Below are 26,111 nucleotides of genomic sequence, written 5' to 3'. Positions count from 1 at the left end.
AGGAAACTAGAGAACTGCTCCCCTATAAAACCTCTCTGCACATACAATAATCCTATATGTTGTCAGACCGGGACTGTGACTGTTCTCTGAGGTGTCAACAAGGGACCATTTAACAGCTGCCATGAGATATGTTGGTGCCCCATATACTGGAATTGGTCAGAGCCCCTGGGGAGAGTGGGGTATAGCATTGAAGTCTTCAGCAGGAAGGGGGGAGCAGAATGGCCAGCAAGCTGTCACTGACCACTGGGGATTTGTCCTCCTCTGATTACTTCTTTAGGGCAGAACATTGTGAGATCTTTATGGTCAGACAGGCAGCGGCTACTGTTCATTGGTGGCTCTTTATTTCGGCTCTACCATAAGGCTTTTCCTATTCCCAAAAATTCAGAAGTGTCAGTAAAGCCTCTAAGTACTACGGAAAGAGGGTTCATAGAAGTTATAAGAATGGGTGATAATCCCAACCTTCTGATCAATACTGTGGGACACCTGGTATCGGTAACAATTGTGTGCTAATAAAGGAAAACCTGTCGGAAAGTACAATATGTGACCCCCAAACTGCCACCACTACCTGACTATACAATGAGTCATCAGTAGCCAGTGAAGGAGCAGAATCTGTGAGTCTTCTCTGCTTTATGTAGTGGTTACTACTCACCTGGGTGGTTACCTGTGGGAATGTCCTCTATGATCTGCTCATCACCCCTCACATATGTATCTTCAGCCTTAATAATGGTCAGATCTATACCCAGATTTAAAAACTGCGAAACAGAAATTGTAAAAGTCAGCAGACTGATGGAGAAGTCGTGTGGAATGTTTGATGTCACCAGAAAAGATAATTAATTACAATGACAATAAGTGATGAAATGACAGCAGAGTTATCTGCTATGGCAGCGGTCCATGCCTATAGCTCCTCTCCTTCCTCCTGGTGGGCACGCCTGATGCCTGGTTTACCTGCTCCATAGCTTTAGGGCTCCAGCGGTCCAGTCCCAAAGACATCCCTCTCTCCCTTCCCAGTGGTCCCGGCTGCTGGAATAACGCTGTCCTCCCACACAAGCTGAGGCCTGCTTCCTGCCGATAATGACCTTCTCTGCCCATAGGTCATGTGTGCACACACACTATCTCTGGCCCTTATAGGGTCGGCATGCACGCACTCTGATCTCTACAAGCCATGGAAAGGCGCCTGATCAGTAGGTTCTAGTATGCTAGTTTCATGCAAAGCTTGTTCTGTGTACAGACTTCTGCCTGACTTCTAGATTGGACCCTTTGCTGCCTGACCTGACCCTTGCCTGATCTCTATTCTGTTCCTGAGCTGCTTGCCCTGACAATGGGCCATTTATCGGACGGCATGTATTCTGCCTTCCCTGACCCCGTGGGTCACCAGTCATTTCAAGTGAAGCAGCCTAGTGGTTCCCCTGCAACAAAGTCCAGATCCCTTTAAAGGGGATAAAGTGGAGGGAAGGAGGGCACTTACAGTCAGTTCCTTAAATATTGGCAAATTGACACAAGTCCAACAATTTTGGCTCTATACACCACCACAATGGAATGAAATGAAACAAACAAGATGTGCTTTACCTACAGACTGTCAGCTTTAATTTGACGGTATTTACATCAAAATCAGGTGAACAGTGTAGGAATTGCAACAGTTTGCATATGGGCCTCCCACTTGTTAAGGGACCAAAAGTAATGGGACCGAATAATAATCATAAATCAAACTTTCACTTTTTAATACTTGGTTGCAAATCCTTTGCAGTCAATTACAGCCTGAAGTCTGGAACGCATAGACATCACCAGACTCTGGGTTTCATCCCTGGTGATGCTCTGCCAGGCCTCTACTGCAACTGTCTTCAGTTCCTGCTTGTTCTTGGGGCATTTTCCCTTAAGTTTTGTCTTCAGCAAGTGAAATGCATGCTCAATCGGATTCAGGTCAGGTGATTGACTTCCACTTCTTTCCCTTAAAAAACTCTTTGGTTGCTTTTGCAGTATGCTTTGGGTCATTGACCATCTGCACTGTGAAGGGCAGTCCAATGAGTTCTGAAGCATTTGGCTGAATATGAGCAGATAATATTGCCCGAAACACTTCAGAATTCATCCTGCTGCTTTTGTCAGCAGTCACATCATCAATAAATACAAGAGAACCAGTTCCATTGCAGCCATACATGCCCACGCCATGACACTACCACCACCATGCTTCACTGATGAGGTGGGATGCTTAGGATCATGAGGAGTTCCTTTCCTTCTCCATACTCTTCTCTTCCCATCACTCTGATACAAGTTGATCTTGGTCTCATCTGTCCGTAGGATGTTGTTCTAGAACTGTGAAGGCTTTTTTAGATGTCGTTTGGCAAACTCTAATCTGGCCTTCCTGTTTTTGAGGCTCACCAATAGTTTACATCTTGTGGTGAACCCTCTGTATTCACTCTGGTGAAGTCTTCTCTTGATTGTTGTCTTTGCCACACATACACCTACCTCCTGGACAGTGTTCTTGATCTAGCCAACTGTTGTGAAGGTTGTTTTTTTCACCAGGGAAAGAATTCTTCGGTCATCCACCACATTTGTTTTCTGCGGTCTTCTGGGTCTTTTGGTGTTGCTGAGCTCACCGATGCGTTCCTTCTTTTTAAGACTGTTCCAAACAGTTGTTTTTGCCATCTCTCTGATGGGTTTGTTGTGTTTTTTCAGCCTAATGATGGCTTGCTTCACTGATAGTTTGAGAAAAAAGGTTTTTATCCCATAAGGAGGCGCCACTCTTCCGTTAGTAGTCAACGGAAATTCTAAATGTAAAATTCTTTATAAAAGGTGATATTCATAGCATGATTTTATCAGACTATAGATAAAATAAATTGTAAATATTTAGCCAGTAGTATGTAAACCAAATCTATAATATAAAACTTGGTTTATACTCACTTCACCCAGGAGGAGAGATGGGGGATAAACTCAAAACACCCCCAAACCCTTCCTCCTGCGCCTGGCTCGCTTCTAGAAAGTCAGGAAATAAACGGCAGTCCTTCAACTGGAACTTCTTGTTAATTCCTTTTATTGAGTAGTCAGGGTGGGGTGAGGAGAAGGCTCAACGCGTTTCGGGGATATATAAGTCCCCTTCATCAGGAGCATGTCTAATGGTGAAAAAACTGGCTTATTTAAATCAAATATGGCGCCAAAAACGGGTAGCACAGCGTCACTTCCGGTCTGCGTCCACCCCATGCGTTCCAGCGTGGAACGCAAACCGGAAGTGAAGGCCAGCGCCCACCGAAAATGCAGGCAAACATTGGCAACTTCATCATAATACTTAGCCAGTATTCGGCTTTAACAAGTATGTCACGATAAACAGGGATATCTTACATACAGTCGGCATACATTGGTTATTTTGTCCTCCGCCGGCTGCAGGTCCGGGACCGGAAGTGACGTCACCCCCGGTCTTCCGGCTCCCGGAGGTTTATAACACATAAGAATTTACAGGAGACATGCATGGTCACACATTGGGGACATAGGGGATGAAAACTAAAGATAAAAATACTTAAAACGAGTGGCTATGTAATGCGTCGACATCGATGCTAAATCCGAATCCCCGCCCACTTCCGGTTAGTGGAACGCAGATAATAGGACTACGGCTACTTATTGTATCTAATAGATAATGGGCGTGGGGAAATTACAAGAATGGGGAGTTCTTACTGGTTGAAAAATGGCTCAAAAAGGCAATTCTATATGTTCATGTAAAACGAATGGACATATAAAGTATACTGGTACAAATATGTGAATTCAAAATATATATAAATAACTATAAATATAAATATACATATATAAATATAAATATAGACATAAATATAAATATAGAAGAGTACTTAAAAAATCAATAAGAGGGATACGATCTATATATATATAAACCATAGAGGGGGACAATATACTGGACAAGAACAGAAGTTGTGTATATAGATGAAAAACATGTATCTATATATAAGAGAAAAAACAAAACAAAAAAAAACACATTAGTATAAAAATATATAAATAAATAAAACCATATGAAATATACTTGATAATACTATGTAGGGGTTGATCTATCCATGTTCCCGATTGCATATCTGGTTTGGTTTTTGAGGGGTATCAATAGTTGGTATATTCTAATGTTTCATTTAGACCATGAGGAAATAAAGTGTTTAGACGGAAGATCCAGTGCATTTCCTTTCTGCACAATGTTTGATAGGACTGTGTTATATGTTCCAGCGGAGTTAATTTTAGTAACGCAGAATTACAGTTGTGTTTCTCCAGAAAATGTCTGGATACACTATGTGTAATGACCCCTCGCTTTATGTTTGACCTGTGTTCCGTCATTCTGTCCCTCACTGTTTGGGTAGTTCTCCCTACATATTTAAAATTGCATGGGCAGGTTAACAGGTAAACTACATTCCTGGTGTTACAGCTGATTTCTTGTCTAAATCTCCATATGTCGTTTGTTGAAATTATGAGTTCAGTAATCCCCTGATTCATCATCGCACAGCATTTGCATCTAGCAATCCCACATCTATATATCCCTTGTTTGGTATCCTTTTGTTTTGGGGTTGAATTGTTTTTACTGGTGGTTGTTAGTTTGGGACATGACGGTGCTAGCATGTTTTTCAAAGTTTGTGCCCTCCTGAAGATGATTGACGTATTAGTTGGTAATATGTCTTTGAGGATTGGGTCCTTTAAAAGAATCCCCCAGTGTTTGTTCAAAATTCTTTTAATTTCACTGTGTTTGGTATTATACCTTGTTATCAGATTGTACTCATAAGGGTTTTTTTCACTGTTAGATGTTTTCGGAGTTGGCTTTAGGGCCGAGTCTTGATCTAAAATAAGTGTTCTTTCTGCGGAAGATTTAATCAGTTGTTTAGGATAGCCTTTTTCGATGAACCTAGTCTTCAGGACTTTCATTTGTTTTTCTAGAACTTTTTTATCTGAGCAATTCCGTCGTACCCTTTTCATCTGACTAAATGGGATATTGCGTTTCCACTTCGATAGGTGACAATTGGAAAAATCCAGGTAGCTATTAGCATCCACATGTTTGAAATAAGTACTTGTATGTATAGTATTCGCAATAACTTCTAGTTTCAAATCTAGAAAAATAGCTTTGGTCTGGTCGTGTTCAAGACTGAATTCCAATCCCCAATCATTTTGATTCAAACCCTCCACAAAACTTAAAAGATCATCTTCCTTCCCTCCCCCGATCAAGATAATTTCAAAAGATTCGCATAAGCAGGGGCAAATTTCGTGCCCATCGCGGTGCCTTTAGTTTGTAAATAAAATTTGTCATTAAAAAGAAAATAATTATGATTGAGGATGAATTCAATGGACTTCATTAAAAATTCCTTTTGTGTAATAGGAAGTGACGGGTCTTTTTCGAGAAAAAACTGTATCGAATTTAAGCCTAGATCATGACGAATGTTACTATAGAGTGACGTGACGTCTAAGGTAGCCCAGTGGTATTCCTCTCTCCAGCTAAATGTTTTAAGGGAGTTGATCAAATCAGTTGAATCACGAAGATAGGAAGGAAGCTGTTTTACATAACAATGAAGGAATCTGTTAACATATGCGGAGAGACTGCATGTCAATGAATCTATTCCAGAGATAATCGGTCTCCCCGGAGGATTTGTTAAATTTTTGTGGATTTTTGGTAAAAAATAAAACCTGATCACTGATAGTGACAGCTCTTTGGATCTCATCTTGAGAGTTGACAGCAACAGATTCCAAATACAAATAGCACACTTGAAATAAACTCTGGACCTTGTATCTGCTCACTGTAATTTGGATAATGAGGGAATAACACACACCTGGCCATGGAACAGATGAGAAGCCAATTGTCCCATTACTTTTGGTCCCTTAACAAGTGGGAGGCACATATGCAAACTGTTGTAATTCCTACACCTGATTTGGATATAAATACCCTCAAATTAAAGCTGACAGTCTGCAGTTAGAGCACATCTTGTTAGTTTCATTTCAAATGCAATGTGGTGGTGTATAGAGCCAGAAATGTTAGAATTGTGTCGGTGTCCCAATATTTATGGACCTAACTGTATATAACACACTTTGGAGCAGAACCATGTTAAATGTGTTCAAGAGACACAGTGGATCTACATGTGCCAAGTTTCATTGTCTGACCCATAAATATCTGCAAGTCTCCCTTATATATGCATCTAGTTGGTTCCTTATTCCAACCAGCAGTCTCTACCGACCAGAAAACTGTGAGAAGATCCAGACGACATATAAGGTCTATAGTTAGCTGTAATCCTGACATCTCTACCTTTCTCATTATACAAGGATATAACATATAATACTGGTTTATAAAACAAGACTGAACACAAGATCTTCACAGCACTTCTAGAGATCATAGGGAACTTTTCCTGACACCTTATTTCCATCTATCTGATCATCATATGGAATGCTTTGATGTTCTTTTGAACCATCCTGTAGAAGAGGAGGACTGGGACATCTCTCATCCTGTAGAGGAAGAGGACTGGGACTTTTCTCTTCTTTAACTGTAGGAAAAACATACGGTTATAACCTACAACAACCCAAATTGCAATACCTAACTCTTCAACCTACTACAAACTATACAAAAAAAGAGCGAGAATGTACAGTTCAGACCAAAAGTTTGGACACACCTTCTCATTCAAAGAGTTTTCTTTATTTTCATGACTATTAAAATTGTAGATTCACACTGAAGGCATCAAAACTATGAATTAACACATGTGGAATTATATACATAACAAAAAAGTGTGAAACAACTGAAAATATGTCATATTCTAGGTTCTTCAAAGTAGCCACCTTTTGCTTTGATTACTGCTTTGCACACTCTTGGCATTCTCTTGATGAGCTTCAAGAGGTAGTCACCTGAAATGGTTTTCACTTCACAGGTGTGCCCTGTCAGGTTTAATAAGTGGGAATTCTTGCCTTATAAATGGGGTTGGGACCATCATTTGCATTGTGGAGAAGTCAGGTGGATACACAGCTGATAGTCCTACTGAATAGACTGTTAGAATGTGTATTATGGCAAGAAAAAAGCAGCCAAGTAAAGAAAAACGAGCGGCCATCATTACTTTAAGAAATGAGGGTCAGTCAGTCAGAAAAAATGGGAAAACTTTGAAAGTGTCCCCAAGTGCAGTCACAAAAACCATCAAGCGCTACAAAGAAACTGGCTCACATGCGGACCGCCCCAGGAAAGGAAGACCAAGAGTCACCTCTGCTGCGGAAGATAAGTTCATCCGAGTCACCAGCCTCAGAAATCGCAGGTTAACAGCAGCTCAGATTAGAGACCAGGTCAATGCCACACAGAGGTCTAGCAGCAGACACATCTCTAGAACAACTGTTAAGAGGAGACTGTGTGAATCAGGCCTTCATGGTAGAATATCTGCTAGGAAACCACTGCTAAGGACAGGCAACACGCAGAAGAGACTTGTTTGGGCTAAAGAACACAAGGAATGGACATTAGACCAGTGGAAATCTGTGCTTTGGTCTGATGAGTCCAAATTTGAGATCTTTGGTTCCAACCACCGTGTCTTTGTGCGACGCAGAAAAGGTGAACGGATGGACTCTACATGCCTGGTTCCCACCGTGAAGCATGGAGGAGGAAGTGTGATGGTGTGGCGGTGCTTTGCTGGTGACACTGTTGGGGATTTATTCAAAATTGAAGGCATACTGAACCAGCATGGCTACCACAGCATCTTGCAGCAGCATGCTATTCCATCCGGTTTGCATTTAGTTGGACCATCATTTATTTTTCAACAGGACAATAACCCCAAACACACCTCTAGGCTGCGTAAGGGCTATTTGACCATGAAGGAGAGTGATGGGGTGCTGCGCCAGATGACCTGGCCTCCACAGTCACCGGACCTGAACCCAATCGAGATGGTTTGGGGTGAGCTGGACCGCAGAGTGAAGGCAAAAGGGACAACAAGTGCTAAGCATCTCTGGGAACTCCTTCAAGACTGTTGGGAGACCATTTCAGATGACAACCTCTTTTAGCTCATCAAGAGAATGCCAAGAGTGTGCAAAGCAGTAATCAAAGCATAGGGTGGCTACTTTGAAGAACCTAGAATATGACATTTTCAGTTGTTTCACACTTTTTTGTTATGTATATAATTCCACATGTGTTAATTCATAGTTTTGATGCCTTCAGTGTGAATCTACAATTTTCATAGTCATGAAAATAAAGAAAACTCTTTGAATGAGAAGGTGTGTCCAAACTTTTGGTCTGTACTGTATAGCGATAAAAAAATCTAATTTTATTCAAATCAAATGACATAATCAGTACAGGTAAAGTCAAAAAGGGACAGGACATGAAGACTGAGCCTCTATAGGGCTCTACAATGTGGAGAATCACATTTGGGGGTGAGCGTAACCATGAACAGCAGATCCCACAACAAAATTGCAGGAGCTAGAGACACAGGAATGGTTGTGGGTGCATAATGCTGTTCCCTGATTCATAATAACTAACATCCTATCAGTCTAAGCATCTCACTTATGGACACTGTAGGGTAATCAGAGGACGGTGGAGTGCTAGCGTAAAGATGACAATGTACACAATAACTATAGCCCCCCGTCCAACCCTACACAAGGTACCATGTTACCTACCCATATTGCTGCTGTAAACTGGTGGTGACACAGATCCCCAAACGCATCAACCTCGCCACGTAGGCTTCGTCAGGAATTTGAATTTCTCTACTTAAAAAAACAAACAAACAAAACAAAACTGGTAAAATAGTTATCAGTCAACATTCCCTATATGTCTACTTTATGTTGGCATCATTTTGTAAATGTCATTAAAAAAAATTAGGACGTTAGAAAGTTTCAAATTTTAGAAGTAATTTTTAAAATTTTCAAGAAAATTTCCTAAAAACGCTTTTTTAATCCCTAAGTAAAGTGATTTTGAGGGGCTTACATATTATAAAATCACCCATATTTTTCCCCATTTTAGAAACTAAACCCCTCACATTAGTCAAAACTGGTGTTACAAACTTTGCTAACCCTTGAGGTGTTCCACAACAGCTTAAAAGAAAATGAAAGTAATTTCCCGATTTTTTTTTTTTGCAGATTTTTTATTTTAATCTATTTTTTCCTGCAACACAGCTAGGGTTAACAGCAAAATAAACTTCAATATTTATTATATGATTATTCCGTTTACAGAAACACCCCATATGTGGTCGTAAACTGCTGTATGGGCACATGGCAGGGCACAAAAGGGAAGGAGCAACATATGAATTTTAGTGTTGAATCTATTTTTATTGTATAGAAAAACAAGTCAGACAAACATAGCCGCTATGACAATGTATGCGAAAGACATCTCCATTTCCAGACTCACATGACACATATAATATCGTATACAAATGGATTTAGAGAACAACATTTCTCCCTGGGCCACAACGATGTGGACCAAAGAAGACAATTACCACAAAATCAGGCTTAATAAGTGATTCCACGTTGAGAAATACAAAAATAGTAACTCAAAATACCCTGACTTCTGAAAGGGAAGGTAATAGGAACTCTGGTCAAATTCCTAGATTACTCAATAATGGGAAGTTAAACAAAAGGCTACCAATATGTAGCTCACAGTGAAACAAACTAACTCGGTAAACTAGCACAGACAGGGGGACAGACAAGAACACAGCACGACAAACAAAGGACAGGGGAGGGAGGGGAAGGGGGCGGACAACATATGAATTTTAGAGGGCAGATTTCACTGGGACAATTTTAAGTTGCCATGTAACATTTGAAGTCCCCCTGATGCACTCCTACAGTAAAAAAAAAACAAAAAAAAAAAAAAAAAAAACAGAAGGGCCTCCTCCCCTTACCTAAATGAGGAAATAATAGAGTACACGGTAGTGATGCAAAACTAAATTATATTAATCCAACTGGAATACAAGAGTAAACATACAATTATAAATCCAAGGAAAATAAAACAAATAAAGGGTGGGGAATACCCCCAGTGCCGTTGGGGAGGCTATTGGAAAATCCAATTACCGATAAGAGCAATTTACCCTTTTTCCCGCCACCTCCCCCAACGGCACTGACAGGAGGAATAACAGAGGAGTTTAATTAGGTTGGAATCATTGCATAAAGAATTCTGCGCCCAAATGATAAATCCTGGGTATGAATGACATTTAATGTATAATGGTTGAAAAGAAGTCATTGGGTTTGCCCACACAGCCGCTCTACAGATTTGTTCTATCGAGATGGCAGCATTTTCTGCCCAAGAGGGCGACACAAACCACAATAAATGGGCCTTGAGACCCTCTGGAGGATCTAGTTTCCTCTGAGCATGACAAAGAGAAATCGTCTGTTTAATCCATCTTGCAACGGTGGCCTTACTGGCTGCTTGACCCTTGTTAGGCCCCTGAAACTGAAGAAGGAGGTGATCCGACTTCCTAATCTTCTCCCAGACTTTTAAGTAAGTAAGCAAACGTCTCACATCCAGGCTTTGAAAACGCCTTTCTAAATCTGTCGAAGGTGATAGGCAGAAGGATGGTAAAACTATCTCCTGATTACAGTGAAATCTGGATCCAGAGAAATCACTAAAATAAAGTGGCCTAAATGGGAGGAAATGCTCAAAAACCCCAAACACTGTGGCGTGTTTATAACCGGGGGAGCAATTCCTCCGCATGTGATGTGTTGCTAACGGCAGCCGACCACATGCACCACAAGAGCATCCTACACAAGATGGAATAATGTGTGGATGAAAATATAAAAATACATAAATCACTGCAAAAGGTGCACCACAATGACAATACTGGCTAATCCCTCAAGCTGATGTTATAAACTGGTAACATTGTTGGTAACATTCTGGTGCACAAGGTAGCCTGTGTCACATGGCCTGTTATAGATGGGGCTTCAGCCTTATCCTTTCTTCCATTGTATGAGTGATCTCACTATGGAGGTATGTGGGAGCTTGGCTGTGAGTTAGATCTTAGCACCTTTCAGACCGTGTTCACACACCATAGGTAGTTTAGTGGTAGGACCCATGCCACACTGAGATACCTTGACGGTGGTGCAAAGGGCTCCAATGTGTTCCTGACTGGAATACAGTGGCTAAAGTCTCCGTTTTTAACATCATCTTGAGGGATTAGCCAGTATTGTCAGTTGCATATCATTGTGGTGCACCTTTTGCTGCGATTTATGAAATCTGGATACAACCTTCGGGAGAAAGGATGGACAATGCTTTAGGATTATTCTGTCATCCAGAATCCTGAGATAAGGAGGACGGCAAAAGAAGGCTTGTATTTGCCCCACTCTTCTTGTTGTTATGGCCAGAAGGCAGGTGGTCTTTAAGGTCAGGAGCCTGAGAGAAATGTCTTCAATAGGCCCAAACGGAGTGTCTATCAGTACCATAAGGACTTTGTTCAAGTCCCAAGGTGGGATGGTAGAGGGTAATCTGGGGGAGTCTCTGATTGCCCCTTTAATAAATCGTCTTCTCAGAGGATGGTCTAACAAGCTTGTGTCTAGGAAAGCTGCTAAGGCCGAGAATTGTACTTTAAGGCCCCTTTCACAGAAGAGAGTTTTCCACGCGGGTGCAATGCGTGACATGAAAGCATAGCACCCACACTGAATCCTGACCCATTAATTTCAATGGGTCTGTGTACATGAGCGTTTTTTTCACGCATCAGTTCTGCGTTGCGTGAAAAACACAGCATGTTCTATATTCACGCAGCCCTGACCCCATAGAAGTGAATGGGGCTTCAGTGAAAAACGCATTGCATCCGCAAGCAGGTGCGGATGCATTGCGTTTTTCACTGATGGTTGCTAAGAGATGTTGTTTGTAAACCTTCAGTTTTTTATCACGCCGCGCATGAAAAACGCATTGCACTCGCGTGGAAAAAACTGAATCCAATCGCAGACAAAACTGAATGAACTTGCTTGCAAAATAGTGCGAGTTTTGCTGAACGCACTGTGACATAGCAAGGGGATTCATTTGGGAAGGCAGGTATTTTCCTCCCACCAGAGTGCCGGTCCGGGTTTTGGCAGCACCTGGCTGTCCTTTAAATAGGCAGCTCGGATCAGAATCAAGGTCTCTGTCTTGGGATCTGAGGCATGGTGCCATAGTAGAGGGCTGAGAGCCGCACATGGGGAAACAGGCCCCCTAAAGCCTGTTGTGGACGCTAAAGGAACCTGCTAACAAGGTGACTGTTTTTGTGCTTTGGACTTTCCTTTGTGAGAACAAACACTAAGGCCCCTTTCACACGGGCGTCTTATTTTTGGCGGGAGGTGGGTGCATTGTAATGCGTTTTGCACTCGCGTGAGAAAAATCGTGCATGTTTGGTACCCAAACCCGAACTTCTTCACAGAAGTTCGGGCTTGGGATTGATGTTCTGAAGATTGTATTATTTTCCCTTATAACATGGTTATAAGGGAAAATAATAGCATTCTGAATACAGAATGCATAGTTTAATAGGGCTGGAGGGGTTAAAAAATAAATAAAAAGAAAAGTTAACTCACCTTCTCCTCTTGATCGCGTAGTTCCCGGTCTCTTTACTTCTTGAATGAGCTGTGGGCTAAAGGACCTGTGGTGACGTCAGATCACATGCTCCATCACCACGGTGATGGAGCATGTGATTAAAGCATGTGATCTGACATCACCACAGGTCATTTAGCCCACAGCTCATTCAAGAAGTAAAGAGACCGGGAACTACGCGATCAAGAGGAGAAGGTGAGTTAACTTTTTTTTATTTTTTTTTAACCCCTCCAGCCCTACTATACTATGTATTCTGTATTCTGTAACCATGTTATAAGGGAAAATAATACAGTGAATAGACTGTCACCTAGCAACTATGCGTGAAAATCGCACCACATCCGCACTTGCTTGCGGATGCTATGCGATTTTCACGCACCCCATTCACTTCTGTGTCGCGTGAAAATCGCACAATATAGAGCATGCTGCGATTTTCACTCAACGCACAAGTGATGCGTGAAAATCAACGCTCATGTGCACAGCCCCATAGAAATGAATGGGTCAGGATTCAGTGCGGGTGCAATACGTTCACCACACGCATCGCACCCGCACAGAAAACTCGCCCGTGTGAAAGGGGCCTAAAACGGTCAATGTTGCTTTTTTTTTTCTCCTGTGTGAATAAACACTGAAGTTTTGTTTTACAAACTGTTTCTTTTGCCTCTGTTCTGCGTCCACTTACCCTGCCTACCAGGGCGAATCCTCACAATTGGTGGCTTGGAGCGGGCACACGCAGTGAGGCTGGCTTAAACGCCTAAATATTTTTTTCAGGTACGGCTGGATGTCCTGGATTAAACCAGCTAAATTTAATCCTGTGTCACGTGACAAAATGGAGGCTGTAATAAAAGCTCTCATGGAGGCTAATCAACACCAGCAAGAAAAAAAACAGCTGCTGTTACAGCACGTGATGGCTTTACAGACGGCAGGAGCGTCCCAGAGTGTCCATGATGTCCAGAAGGCGGTCCGTGAGGCGATCCCAAAGATGACGCCGAAACTTATCTGGCAATGTATGAGAAGGTGGCCACAAGGGAGAATCTACCCCGAGATCAGTGGGCTGAGGTCGTCGCTCCGTTCCTGACATCCGATTCCCAGCAGGTGTATTTTGACTTGCCGGACGACCAAGTGGCCGACTACCAGAGAGTCAAGGGTGAGATTCTGGCAATACTGGGATGAATGTGTTGGTCCGGGCCCAGCAGGTGCATCAGTGGGGGTTTAAGCCGCCTGAGCCTGTGAGACCCCAGTATTATAACTTGCTTAATCTCTTGCAAAAGTGGCTACAGCCTGACATGTTGAGCCCCACTGCTATGCTAGACCGTCTGGTGGCTGATATGTTCTGTAGGGCTTTGCCACCCCCTCTCCAGCAATGGATCAGTCAGGGGGGTTCTTTTGGGAGGGGGGTAGTCAAAACCCACAACTCTCCACCCCAGACCAGGCAATTTGAACCCAACCAGGATGTGCCTCCTGTGGACCCGGCTCCGATTGTCTGCTGGCGGTGTCGGGAGCCTGGCCATGTACAAGGTGTCTGTCCATGTCAGGTGGAACCTATGGACACAAACTATTGCTTCCACCAGTCGTTTATATGCTAGGAAGCTGTGTGCAGCGGGTGCCCCAGAGACTCTGAATCACCTGTGCCAGGTGGCGGTGGGAGACACTCCAGCAGAGGCTCTGTTGGACTCAGGGAGTCTGGTGACCCTGGTAAGGGCTCCCCTGCTACGGACCACTGAGTATACAGGCCGGAAAGTTGTGGTCATATGTATTCATGGAGACCTAAAAGACTACCCCACTGCTATGGTGTCTATCTACGGCTGCCGGCAGGTGGACCCACGAGTCGCCACCAGTCTACACTATGAACTTATAATAGGGAGAGACTTCCTGGTACTGTGGCCTACTACGAGAGTGACTGATACCCATGTGACAGGGGTAACCCTAGAAGAGTGGCTCGGCTCAGGAGGGAGACCAAAACCCTGGGAACCTGAGTCTGAAGGGCCAGCGGTAGGAGTGACCACCACTTCGGTGGAAGATGGGGAGACAACCCCGCTAAGTGTGATGGTGGGAGACACGGAGGACTTGCCGCCGGGTCCTGAGCTGGCAGACCTCAATGTCTCCGGGGATAATTTTGGTACCGCTCAACACCGGGACCCAAGCCTATCCCGAGCCTGGGAAAATGTATTAATAGTAGGTGGTAAACCACAACAACCAGGGGCAGAGTCAGTGTACCCCCGTTTTGTGGTTCATCGGGGTATGTTATACCGGGTAAACCAGCTGCGAGGTGAATCCATTGAACAGTTGGTGGCGCCCCAGGCTTATCGCAAACTCGTGTTACAGTTAGCCCACCAGCATGTTCTCGGGGGTCATCTGGGAATGCAGAAGACACAGGACTGGATACTACAACGGTTTTACTGGCCCAGTGTGTTTAGGGAGGTGGAAGAATTCTGTAAGTCTTGCACGACCTGCCAGGCAACTAGCCCCCAGCACCTTTTCCGCAGTCCCTTGGTACATCTCCCGATCATCGAGGTGCCGTTTGAGCGAATGGCTATGGACCTCGTAGGTCCAGTACTGAAATCCGCTAGAGGACACCAACACATCTTGATCGTCCCGGACTACGCCACTCGGTACCCGGAGGCGGGGCCACTGCGACATACATCGGCAAAGCTTATAGCTAAGGAGCTAATGGAGTTGTTCTCCCGAGTGGGGCAACCTAAAGAGGTTCTGACTGACCAGGGGACTCCTTTTATGTCCAAGGTCATGAGGGAACTCTGTAAGTTGATGCATATCAGACAGTTACGGACGTCCGTGTACAATCCGCAAATGGACGGTCTGGTGGAAAGGTTTAACAAAACTCTAAAAACCATGTTAAACAGGGTGGTGTCTAAAGATGGGAAGGATTGGGATCTTCTTCTGCCCTATCTCATGTTCGCTGTGCGAGAGGTACCCCAGGCCTCTACTGGGTTCTCGCCCTTCGAATTGCTTTATGGCAGACATCCTCGTGGTCTGTTGGACGTGGCCAAAGAGGCATGGGAGCAGCAACCCACTCCGCATAAAAGTGTCTTGGAGTATGTAATCAAGATGCAACAGCGGATAGAGACCGTTTTGCCTCTTGTCAGGGATCATATGGAGGCCGCTCAGCGATCCCAGAGTCGGATCTACAATGGACAGGCTCAGGTCCGGAACTTTAACCCGGGTGATTGGGTTTTGGTTCTGGTAATGACCGTGGACAGCAAGTTCCTAGCTAGGTGGCAGGGGACCTACGAGGTAGGTCGAGAAAGTAGGAGAGGTAAATTACAAGGTACACCAGCCAGGGCGGCGGAAGTCAGAGCAGGTTTACCATGTTAATTTACTTAAACCTTGGAAAGATAGGGAGACCTGTACTGAAGACAGCCCGCAGCCGGGTTTTCTAGGGAAAGAGGTTCCAGCTCCTATGTCTGAGGCAAGGGAAGCGGTTGCCACAGTAAAAATTGCTGACAGCCTCTCCTCTAATAAATTCAAAGACTCCAGTCAAGTTTTATGCGAAGTGCAATTTTTGTTTATTTAGCAAACAGTGAATGTTGCTACGGCAAAGTAAATGGTGACGTTTCGGCACATCCGTGCCTTCATCAGACCAGTGCCGCTTGTGGTGCAGAAGATCTCAGGTGCAGACGTAGGTGTAGACGCAGTAAAACGGAAAACGTGCGGTTATACCGCTGAAGAGAGGAGGCGCCTCCTCTCTTCAGCGGTATAACCGCACGTTTTCCGTTTTACTGCGTCTACACCTACGTCTGCACCTGAGATCTTCTGCACCACAAGCGGCACTGGTCTGATGAAGGCACGGATGTGCCGAAACGTCACCATTTACTTTGCCGTAGCAACATTCACTGTTTGCTAAATAAACAAAAATTGCACTTCGCATAAAACTTGACTGGAGTCTTTGAATTTATTAGTGAAAGGGGTGGGAACCCTACTCCAGTAGAAAAATCCACCGTGCTACAAGGGCTCTACTTGTAATTGATAAAAGCCTCTCCTCTAAACAAGCTCAGGAGACCAGGGAGTTCATTAGTCGGAACACGGATGTGTTCTCGGACCTCTCTGGACGCACTTCCGCAATCCAGCATGACATTATCACTGAGCCTCAGGCAAAAGTCTGGTTAAAGGCATACCGGGTACCCGGGGCTCGGCGACAAGCCATCTCGGATGAAGTGCAGCTCATGCTGCGGCTAGATGTCATCGAGGAGTCTAAAAGTGAGTGGGCGAGTCCTATAATCTTAATACCCATTAATACCCTTAATCCCTAATAGGCTCAGTATGGAAGCGAGAGTCAGTCTGCATGTATTTCTGTACTGCAGTCTAATGCTCAACACGTTTCCCTATCCGACTATTGTCGGTATTTCATCAGGAGCATTAGACTGCAGTACAGAAATACATGCAGACTGACTCTCGCTTCCATACTGAGCCTATTAGGGATTAATCCTCTAAGTGTGAGACCCTATACAGCACTCACCAAAGGGTTTACAGCCCCGTATATGTAGTGCAAAAATATCCCTGTAAGATCACTAGAGGATTTTTTCCATTATCCATATACTCCTAAATATAAAGGAGTCTTTGTGGTAGGGTGTTACTAGGAACCAGCATATAAATAGTCTGAAATATTCCAGTTATCAGCCTATTCATGTGGAGATTTATTATTTTTAACATTATCAAATAAAGTGTTTTTAATGTACTTTAGATAGGCAGTAAATGGTGACATGGTCACCCAACTTAATCACTGACATGACAGTGACACTAACAGTTACTCAGCCTCAGCGGCGTGGGGCAGCAGCTGCCTGGCTCCCCCTTTACCTCTGCTCTGTAGTCTGGACTCTAGGCTCAGGGCTCACTCAGGCTGACTGGTCAGTGACTGACTGTCTGACTCAACAGTTCTCTCTGGACTGGAGTCTGACAGGACTCAGTCTTCTGCCGCTGCTGCCTCCTGCTTCTGGCGATCTTCTACTGGGCAACTGGCAGTGGCTTCTGCTGGCTCTGGCTCCCGCGCTCCGCACTGTGTTTCCCGCCTGGAAAGTGGGCGGAGCCGGAGGGAGCCAGGCCAGCGGCCAGCCTAATGACCCACTAGCACTAGGAGAAGGAGGCGGCGAGGAGAAGGAGGCGGCGAGGAGAAGGAGGCGGTGCCAGCCGCCAATCATGTATGTAATGACTCTAGCTGCTAGTGTAAGTAGTGCGCCCGCCGCGACCGCACAAATCATGAATGAATCATGATCTGCATCAGGGCGGCAGGGCCGGGCGGGCGCGCACTAAACAGCTGAGCTCTCTGCCTCTCTGGCCGGCCGTTGCGCCGCATGCCACAACGGCGCAACCTGAAAAAAAAACTTACATTATAAAATCTTTCAGCCGGCGCCGGAGCGCCCCCCTGCAGTTTGGCGCCCGGGGCAACGGCCCCCCCCCACGCTACGCCCCTGCCTGTCACCTCTGGGCAAGTAAAGTCATTCCTGGGAATGGTGGGCTATTATATGAGGTTCGTTCCCCATATTGCCACTTTAGCAGCTCCATTGACAGGGCTCTTGAAGGGACGGAAGTCCGTGATGGTCCGCTAGAATGACCAGGCTTTCTCCTCTTTGAAGTCGGCCCTGTGTGGGTCCCCGGTTTCGGTGACGCCCGACTTCAAAAGGGAGTTTATAGTGCAAACCGATGCCTCCGAAGTGGGCCTCGGTGCTGTACTGTCTCAGGAAGTCAATGGGGAGGAGCATCCCATTGTCATCCTAGCCGTAAGCTCACTCCAGCCGAGACCCGGTACAGTATAGTGGAGAGAGAGTGCCTGGCCATCAAGTGGGCACTCGAGTCTCTCCGCTATTATCTGTTGGGAGAAAGTTCCATCTGGTAACCGACCACTCCCCTCTGAAGTGGATGAGCTAGGCCAAATAGAGAAATGCTCGGGTCACAAGATGGTTCTTGTCCTTGCAAAACGTAAAATTTTACAGTAGAACACAGGGCAGGCCGGTTACAGGGAAACATGGATGCCCTGTCCCGGGTACACTCTGCCGTGTGTTCAACCCCTCAGGGTTGAACAAAGGGCGGGGAAGGGGGGTATGTGACATGGCAAGGGGATTCGTTTGGGAAGGCAGGTATTTTCTTCCCAACATGGGCGGCTGGGCTGATTTCCAGCCAGGAGAGGCTAAATACCAGACCAGAGTTTAAGTGCCGGTCCAGGATTTGGCAGCACCTGGCTGTCCTTTAAATATGCAGCTCGGCTCAGAATCAAGGTCTCTGTCTTGGGCTGAGAGCCGCATGTGGGGAAACAGGCCCCCTAAAGTCTGTTGTGGAAGCTGAGGGTCCCCTTGAAGCAAGGAAATGATAATACCAACCCTCTGTGGGTCAGGGCCGGAGGAGTGGGGTCGTAGTCGAAAATAAAGTTTACAGTTTTGCTTGAAAGCTAAAAAACTTCGGCGGTCACCCGAAAACCAATTGGGCAATTTAATGTACGGTTCCACCTGAACGGTGGCGGGAGCAAGAATAGGGGGAGTTCGGACGGTCTCCTGAACTTGTTGTCTCTCCCGAAGATCCTGTACTATTTAAGCAAGACCCTGCACATGTTCAGTGAGGCTCTATATAGGGTCCATGCTGAATTTGGGCCTGTGATTCTGTCACGGGTAGAGTCACGGGAATCAAGATAGAGCGGAGGTGCACCCCCTGAGCTGCACCACTTGCACCACCCGCCCTAGGTGATGAAGCGCAACTGGGTGACAGTCCCTAACCTACTAAGTGCAAGCAGAGAGAAAGAGACAGCGGGGAAGAGGACAGCCACTGAGAAGTTACAATAAGCGGACAAGAGGTAGAACAAAAACGGAAGGCGAGGTGGGTCAACTAGCCGAGGTCAGCCAGGAGGTCACTTCAGAACAAGGGAAGAGGCAAAGACAAATCTGTAAACAAGCCAAGGTCAAAATGCGACAGGTAGCGTCAAGGTACAGGGAGCAGGCAGAAGAGGTGTCAAGAGGCGGATCGAGGTTCAATTCCAGAGGTAGCTTAATAACAACAAAGTACACAGCCTATAGGACGAAAATCACAGGCAACCTGTAGCCGGCAGGCCGTCTGTATTTATAGTGGGGAGTGAGGGTCATGTGACGTGGCCAGCGTCACATGACCGACAGACAGACAAGTCGAGCATCGAGTGATCAGCTCAGCACTTAAGGTAGACCTAAGAGCAGGGAGCCTCCCAGCTAGCAAAGCCGCCCTGGGAACGAGGCCAAACACAGATCCTCGCTCCCGAAGCTAAGCAGCAGGTCTGCGGCTGATGGGAGACCGAGTGCACCTTCGGCGCCCGGTTACATGTACCCAGGTTATACCAGCATAGTCTATACACAGGAAGATGACTATGTATAAACCTGCGCTGAACATATAGATGATACCCAGGTTATACCAGCATAGTATAAACTAGGGATCGACCGATTATCGGTTTTACCGATATTATCGGCCGACATTCAGGATTTTAATCGGTATCGGCATCTATTTTGCGGATATTCCCTGTGTCTCCCTCCCCCCTGTGCCGCTGCCACCATCGAGAAGAGGGAGGACAAGAGGAGGGGAGGGGCGGAAGCTAGCTGCAGAATCACATAGCCGGCTCCCGACCTCTATGACAAGCAGCTGCAATCTGCAGTAGAGGGGTTAACTGCCGAGGATAGCAGCTAACGCTCATAGAGGTTGGGAGCCGGCTATGTGATTCTGCAGCCAGCTCCCGCCTCCTGTATATGAATTAATGAGAGCGTTATCTTCATTGGTGGCGCAGTGCGCCCCCCACCCAAGCCCCCCAGTATTAATCATTGGTGGCAGTTGCCACAGGGTCCTCTCCCCTCCTCCTCAGTGGCAGTTCCGATCGGAGCCCCAGCAGTGTAAGCCTGGGGCTCCGATCAGTTACCACGGCAGCCAGGACGCTACTGAAGCCCTGACTGCCATAGTTAGCTCTCTTGCTGCTCTGTGCACAAAGCACAGGGCAACAGGGACAGTGTGAGGTCTTATTCACCCTGATAAAGACCTATCAGGGTAAATAGGACAAGGGTTCTAGTCCCTAAGGGGGCTAATAGTAAAAAAAAAAAAAATTAAAATTAAAAACACCAAAATATTCATTATAAATGAAAAAGAAAGATTTACAAAAAAAATACAAGTTCATTTTCAGCAGATTTGTGTAGGAATTAATATTTTTTTTTCAAAAATGAAAATTCACAGAATATCGGTATAAAATATCGGCTATCGGCCTGAAAGTTCACAGATTATCGGTATCGTTATCAGCCCTAAAAAATCTATATCGGTCGATCCCTAGTATATACTATAATACACAGGAAGATGACTATGTATATACCTGCGCTGTACATATAGATTACACTCAGATAGACCCAGGTAATACCAGCATAGTATATACTATAATACACAGGAAGATGACTATGTATATACCTGCGCTGTACATATAGATTACACTCAGATAGACCCAGGTTATACCAGCATAGTATATACTATAATACACAGGAGGATGACTATGTATATACCTGCGCTGTACATATAGATTACACTCAGATATACCCAGGTTATACCAGAATAGTATATACTATAATACACAGGAGGATGACTATGTATATACCTGCGCTGTACATATAGATTACACTCAGATATACCCAGGTTATACCAGCATAGTATATACTATAATACACAGGAGGATGACTATGTATATACCTGCGCTGTACATATAGATTATACTCAGATATACCCAGGTTATACCAGCATAGTATATACTATAATACACAGGAGGATGACTATGTATATACCTGCGCTGTACATATAGATTATACTCAGATATACCCAGGTTATACCAGCATAGTCTATACTATAATACACAGGAGATGACTATGTATATACCTGCGCTGTACATATAGATTACACTCAGATATACCCAGGTTATACCAGCGTAGTATATACTATAATACACAGGAGGATGACTATGTATATACCTGCGCTGTACATATAGATTACACTCAGATAGACCCAGGTTATACCAGCATAGTATATAGTATAATACACAGGAGGATGACTATGTATATACCTGCGCTGTACATATAGATTACACTCAGATAGACCCAGGTTATACCAGCACAGTATATTCTATAATACACAGGAGGATGACTATGTATATACCTGCGCTGTACATATAGATTACACTCAGATAGACCCAGGTTATACCAGCATAGTATATACTATAATACACAGGAGGATGACTATGTATATACCTGCGCTGTACATATAGATTACACTCAGATATACCCAGGTTATACCAGCATAGTATATACTATAATACACAGGAGGATGACTATGTATACACCTGCGCTGTACATATAGATTACACTCAGATAGACCCAGGTTATACCAGCATAGTATATACTATAATACACAGGAGGATGACTATGTATATACCTGCGCTGTACATATAGATTACACTCAGATAGACCCAGGTTATACCAGCATAGTATATACTATAATACACAGGAGGATGACTATGTATATACCTGCGCTGTACATATAGATTACACTCAGATAGACCCAGGTTATACCAGCACAGTATATTCTATAATACACAGGAGGATGACTATGTATATACCTGCACTGTACATATAGATTACACTCAGATATACCCAGGTTATACCAGCATAGTATATACTATAATACACAGGAGGATGACTATGTATATACCTGCGCTGTTCATATAGATTACACTCAGATAGACCCCGGTTATACCAGCATAGTCTATACTATAATACACAGGAGGATGACTATGTATATACCTGCGCTGTACATATAGATTATACTCAGATATACCCAGGTTATACCAGCATAGTCTATACTATAATACACAGGAGATGACTATGTATATACCTGCGCTGTACATATAGATTACACTCAGATAGACCCAGGTTATACCAGCATAGTCTATACTATAATACACAGGAGATGACTATGTATATACCTGCGCTGTACATATAGATTACCCTCAGATATACCCAGGTTATACCAGCACAGTATATACTATAATACACAGGAGGATGACTATGTATATACCTGCGCTGTACATATAGATTACACTCAGATATACCCAGGTTATACCAGCATAGTATATACTATAATACACAGGGAGATGACTATGTATATACCTGCGCTGTACATATAGATTACCCTCAGATAGACCCAGGTTATACCAGCACAGTCTATACTATAATACACAGGAGGATGACTATGTATATACCTGCGCTGTACATATAGATTACACTCAGATAGACCCAGGTTATACCAGCATAGTATATACTATAATACACAGGAGGATGACTATGTATATACCTGCACTGTACATATAGATTACACTCAGATAGACCCAGGTTATACCAGCATAGTATATACTATAATACACAGGAGGATGACTATGTATATACCTGCGCTGTACATATAAATTACACTCAGATAGACCCAGGTTATACCAGCACAGTATATACTATAATACACAGGAGATGACTATGTATATACCTGCGCTGTACATATAGATTACACTCAGATAGACCCCGGTGCTGCTCCTGTAGCTCAGTCAGTCCCTGGGCAGCCTAGTGCCTAGTGGGCTGAGTGCTGGCGGAGGCTGACTGTGCCTGGCCGAGAGAGCTGGCGGTGAAGGGGTTAATGCCCCCTCTGCCCCAGTAATCCTGGCAGACAATGGCGGTGACTACACACCTACCTGCCCTGCTGGACACAACATCTACCCACCTAGAATGTATGGGCTTCTGAGAGGATGTAGCCCCGCCCCCAAGTTGTTCTAGAAACTAATGTTCTCCACAAAACCTCCCTGACTGTAAACCTGTCCCTAAGCCTGACCCCACAGGAGACCGCACAGAACACGGAGAGGACGCCCCGCAGCCCAGCACACAGGACACTTACTAGTTACCTTCCAGGTAGTGACTAGAACGGAGTTGCTAGAAGGTCAGTGACGTCACTGGTCACGTGCTCCTTCGTGGTTTGTGGGAAGTGCTGACAAACCCGGACTGCAGGAGCTTGTGGAAGGGGGAGGGGCTGTGTGTGCCAGGGGGAGGGGCTGTGTGTGCCAGGGGGAGGGTCTGTGTGTGCCAGGATGTGGTGGCGGTGCAGTCCTGGAGTACACAGAGCTTCATGGGGAGCGGGGGAGGGGCGGCATATGGAGCTCATATATGAGGGGCAGGGGGAGCACTCAGGGGCAGTGGGGGTCATGGAGTGGAATCTGCTGCAATTACAGGGGTTACAGTACAGAACCGGCTGTAATCTGGGGGCCATGAGGGTGCAGATCATGAGGAGGGGGAGGGGGGGAGTTATAGGGTGTAAATCTGTGTGTGGGGGGGTGTATTCTGTGGGATGTGAGGGTGCAGGATGGGGGGATATTTATGGGGTGTAAATCTGTGAAGGGGGCATGTGGTGTATTCTGGCCAGCTTTAGGTAGAGGGTACAGATGGCGACCTGTTTGGTGGTTAGTACAGTCTGTACCTTGGGACCAGTTCGCTGGAGGGGCTCGAGCAGCAGTCGGTGGGTGCAGGGTGCAGACAATGGTCTGTAGATCTGATGTCCGGTCGGTGTGAGAGAAGGGGCACATGGTGAGAATTGTGTGTCTGTAGGACACCTGATCAGACAGTAGTACTGGGGGAGCAGTCTAGCCAGATGGGGTGTCCGGGGTGCAGTCCCGGGTCTTGGGGCCTATGGGGTCAGCAGGGAGTATTGTGTGGGAGCCATTAAGATCAGAGGTGACTGAGGTGGCATGTAGGGGAGTCCAGCCTCTGTGGGGGCAGTGTGTGTGTGAGGAGACTATGGTGTGTGGGACCCAGGCAGATCAGACAAGGGGATCTCGTGCTGCTGTCTGTGGGAAAGGGGGGCATGACGAGTGGCCCTGGCAATGTGGGGTATATGGGATGGGGGGGGTATACTTGTCCTGCTGTTAGTAACAGCCACGGCACTCCAATGGATCAATTTTGATTCCTTTATTTCACCTCTTGTAGCGACGTTTCGACCAAACGGTGTTTATCGCGCACAATACAACAATAGCACAGTGAACATTTAAATACCTCCCCTTGGCCTCGCATTAGTTACTGCTCGGCCCTACCCATTAACCCCCTGTGTACATCCTACAATTCTCAAAGCATATATCCTCATTAACTTTCATACTTAGATCATTGCCTACCCTGCCTCCATGCTGTAGGAGCCTCCATCGGACCTGCATCTCTCTAGTGTACTTCATTATCGGCGTCCCTCAATTCAGACTGCGCTTGCGCCAGTGTCGTCACTTCCGCCCTTCTGATTCTACTTCCGCCAGGCCTAATCCTGTTGTCATGCGCCGGTATTCCCGATCACATGACCACTGTGGGTTTATTCAGGAATGCTCCCTCATCTTCATTACCCCGCGGGATGTGCGAAATTTGTTCACTTGTATAAAGAAGGCGTTTAGGTGAATCCATTATAATCCGCCCACAATTTCCAGCATAAATTACAAAGAATGTGCTGTATGAGTGTGCCTGTCCTCCGCCCTCCATCAGCACAATATAGTAATAGGCCGGCACTACTCACTGTTGTATCCGTATTCCAGTTTGTGGTGGTGCCTGCAGCGGTGGATCCCGGTCCAGGGGTTCCTGTAATTTTCAGCAACCGATAAGGAAGCCACGGCGCCCCAATGGATCAATCTCAATTCCTTTATTTCCCCTCTTGTGATATGGTGATTGAGCTGAATAATGAAAAGGCAGATCCATCCATAAATAACTTAAAAGAAAGGGGTAAGGGAGAAGGCTCATCCAGTCATTGGAGTGTAGCCCCCCATTCCCCTAATCCCCCAAGAATGAATGTTAATATACTGGATGACCATGTGGACCGGGGGCTGACCCCCTTATGCATATGGTCTATACACCAGCCATGTGATGAATGGGGGAGGAAAAGCTTAACAGCCATTTAATTAACACCATGTAATTCACTCAGGTAAATGGATACATGATAAAAATATGATAAAGCTTGAAAAATGGACCCTTAATTGCACCAGTGATCCCTAAGTTGTAGCGCTCCGTTGATAGTACTAGAAACATATAATTAAAGCATATGGTAATAGATGATATCTTTCTGGTGTGTTCCGGACCACCCTCATCGCGCTTCTGAGGGGTTCCATTCAGAGGCCGCATAAGAATGTCACATCGCCAGCGTTTAGCGTCCTGTAGCATAGCAATACATGGTCAGGTGGCAGTGCGTCACTGAAGAAACCCGGTCATGTGATCGGGAATACCGGCGCATGACAACAGGATTAGGCCTGGCGGAAGTAGAATCAGAAGGGCGGAAGTGACGACACTGGCGCAAGCGCAGTCTGAATTGAGGGACGCCGATAATGAAGTACACTAGAGAGATGCAGGTCCGATGGAGGCTCCTACAGCATGGAGGCATGGTAGGCAATGATCTAAGTATGAAAGTTAATGAGGATATATGCTTTGAGAATTGTAGGATGTACACAGGGGGTTAATGGGTAGGGCCGAGCAGTAACCAATGCGAGGCCAAGGGGAAGTATTTAAATGTTCACTGTGCTATTGTTGTATTGTGCTTGATGAAGACCGTTTGGTCGAAACGTCGCTACAAGAGGTGAAATAAAGGAATTGAGATTGATCCATTGGGGCGC

The 26,111-nt window shown here is 45.2% G+C and overlaps 1 protein-coding gene across 5 annotated transcripts in view; it reads right to left on the bottom strand.

Moving 5' to 3' along the window:
- The window catches only part of LOC122934330 (zinc finger protein 260-like), a 45,825-nt gene extending 21,113 nt beyond the window's left edge, over positions 1-24,712 (bottom strand). For 2 of the 5 annotated variants that reach the window (XM_044289720.1, XM_044289724.1), the window contains exons 1-4: positions 24,645-24,712; positions 8,593-8,682; positions 6,370-6,497; positions 650-752 (exon numbers count right to left, since the gene is read on the bottom strand). In XM_044289720.1, coding sequence (XP_044145655.1) covers positions 650-752; positions 6,370-6,497; positions 8,593-8,596 — 235 coding nt within the window. In that variant the 5' untranslated portion in view covers positions 8,597-8,682; positions 24,645-24,712. Of the gene's footprint in view, positions 1-649; positions 753-6,369; positions 6,498-8,592; positions 8,683-23,380; positions 23,472-24,644 lie in introns of those variants that run through there. The other 3 variants (XM_044289721.1, XM_044289722.1, XM_044289723.1) reach the window with 3 other exon arrangements.
- Positions 24,713-26,111: the final 1,399 nt, after the last annotated feature.

The sequence above is a fragment of the Bufo gargarizans genome, chromosome 4, assembly GCF_014858855.1.
Source record: "Bufo gargarizans isolate SCDJY-AF-19 chromosome 4, ASM1485885v1, whole genome shotgun sequence".
NCBI lineage: Eukaryota > Metazoa > Chordata > Amphibia > Anura > Bufonidae > Bufo > Bufo gargarizans.
This window is presented reverse-complemented; position numbering and strand designations above follow the sequence as displayed.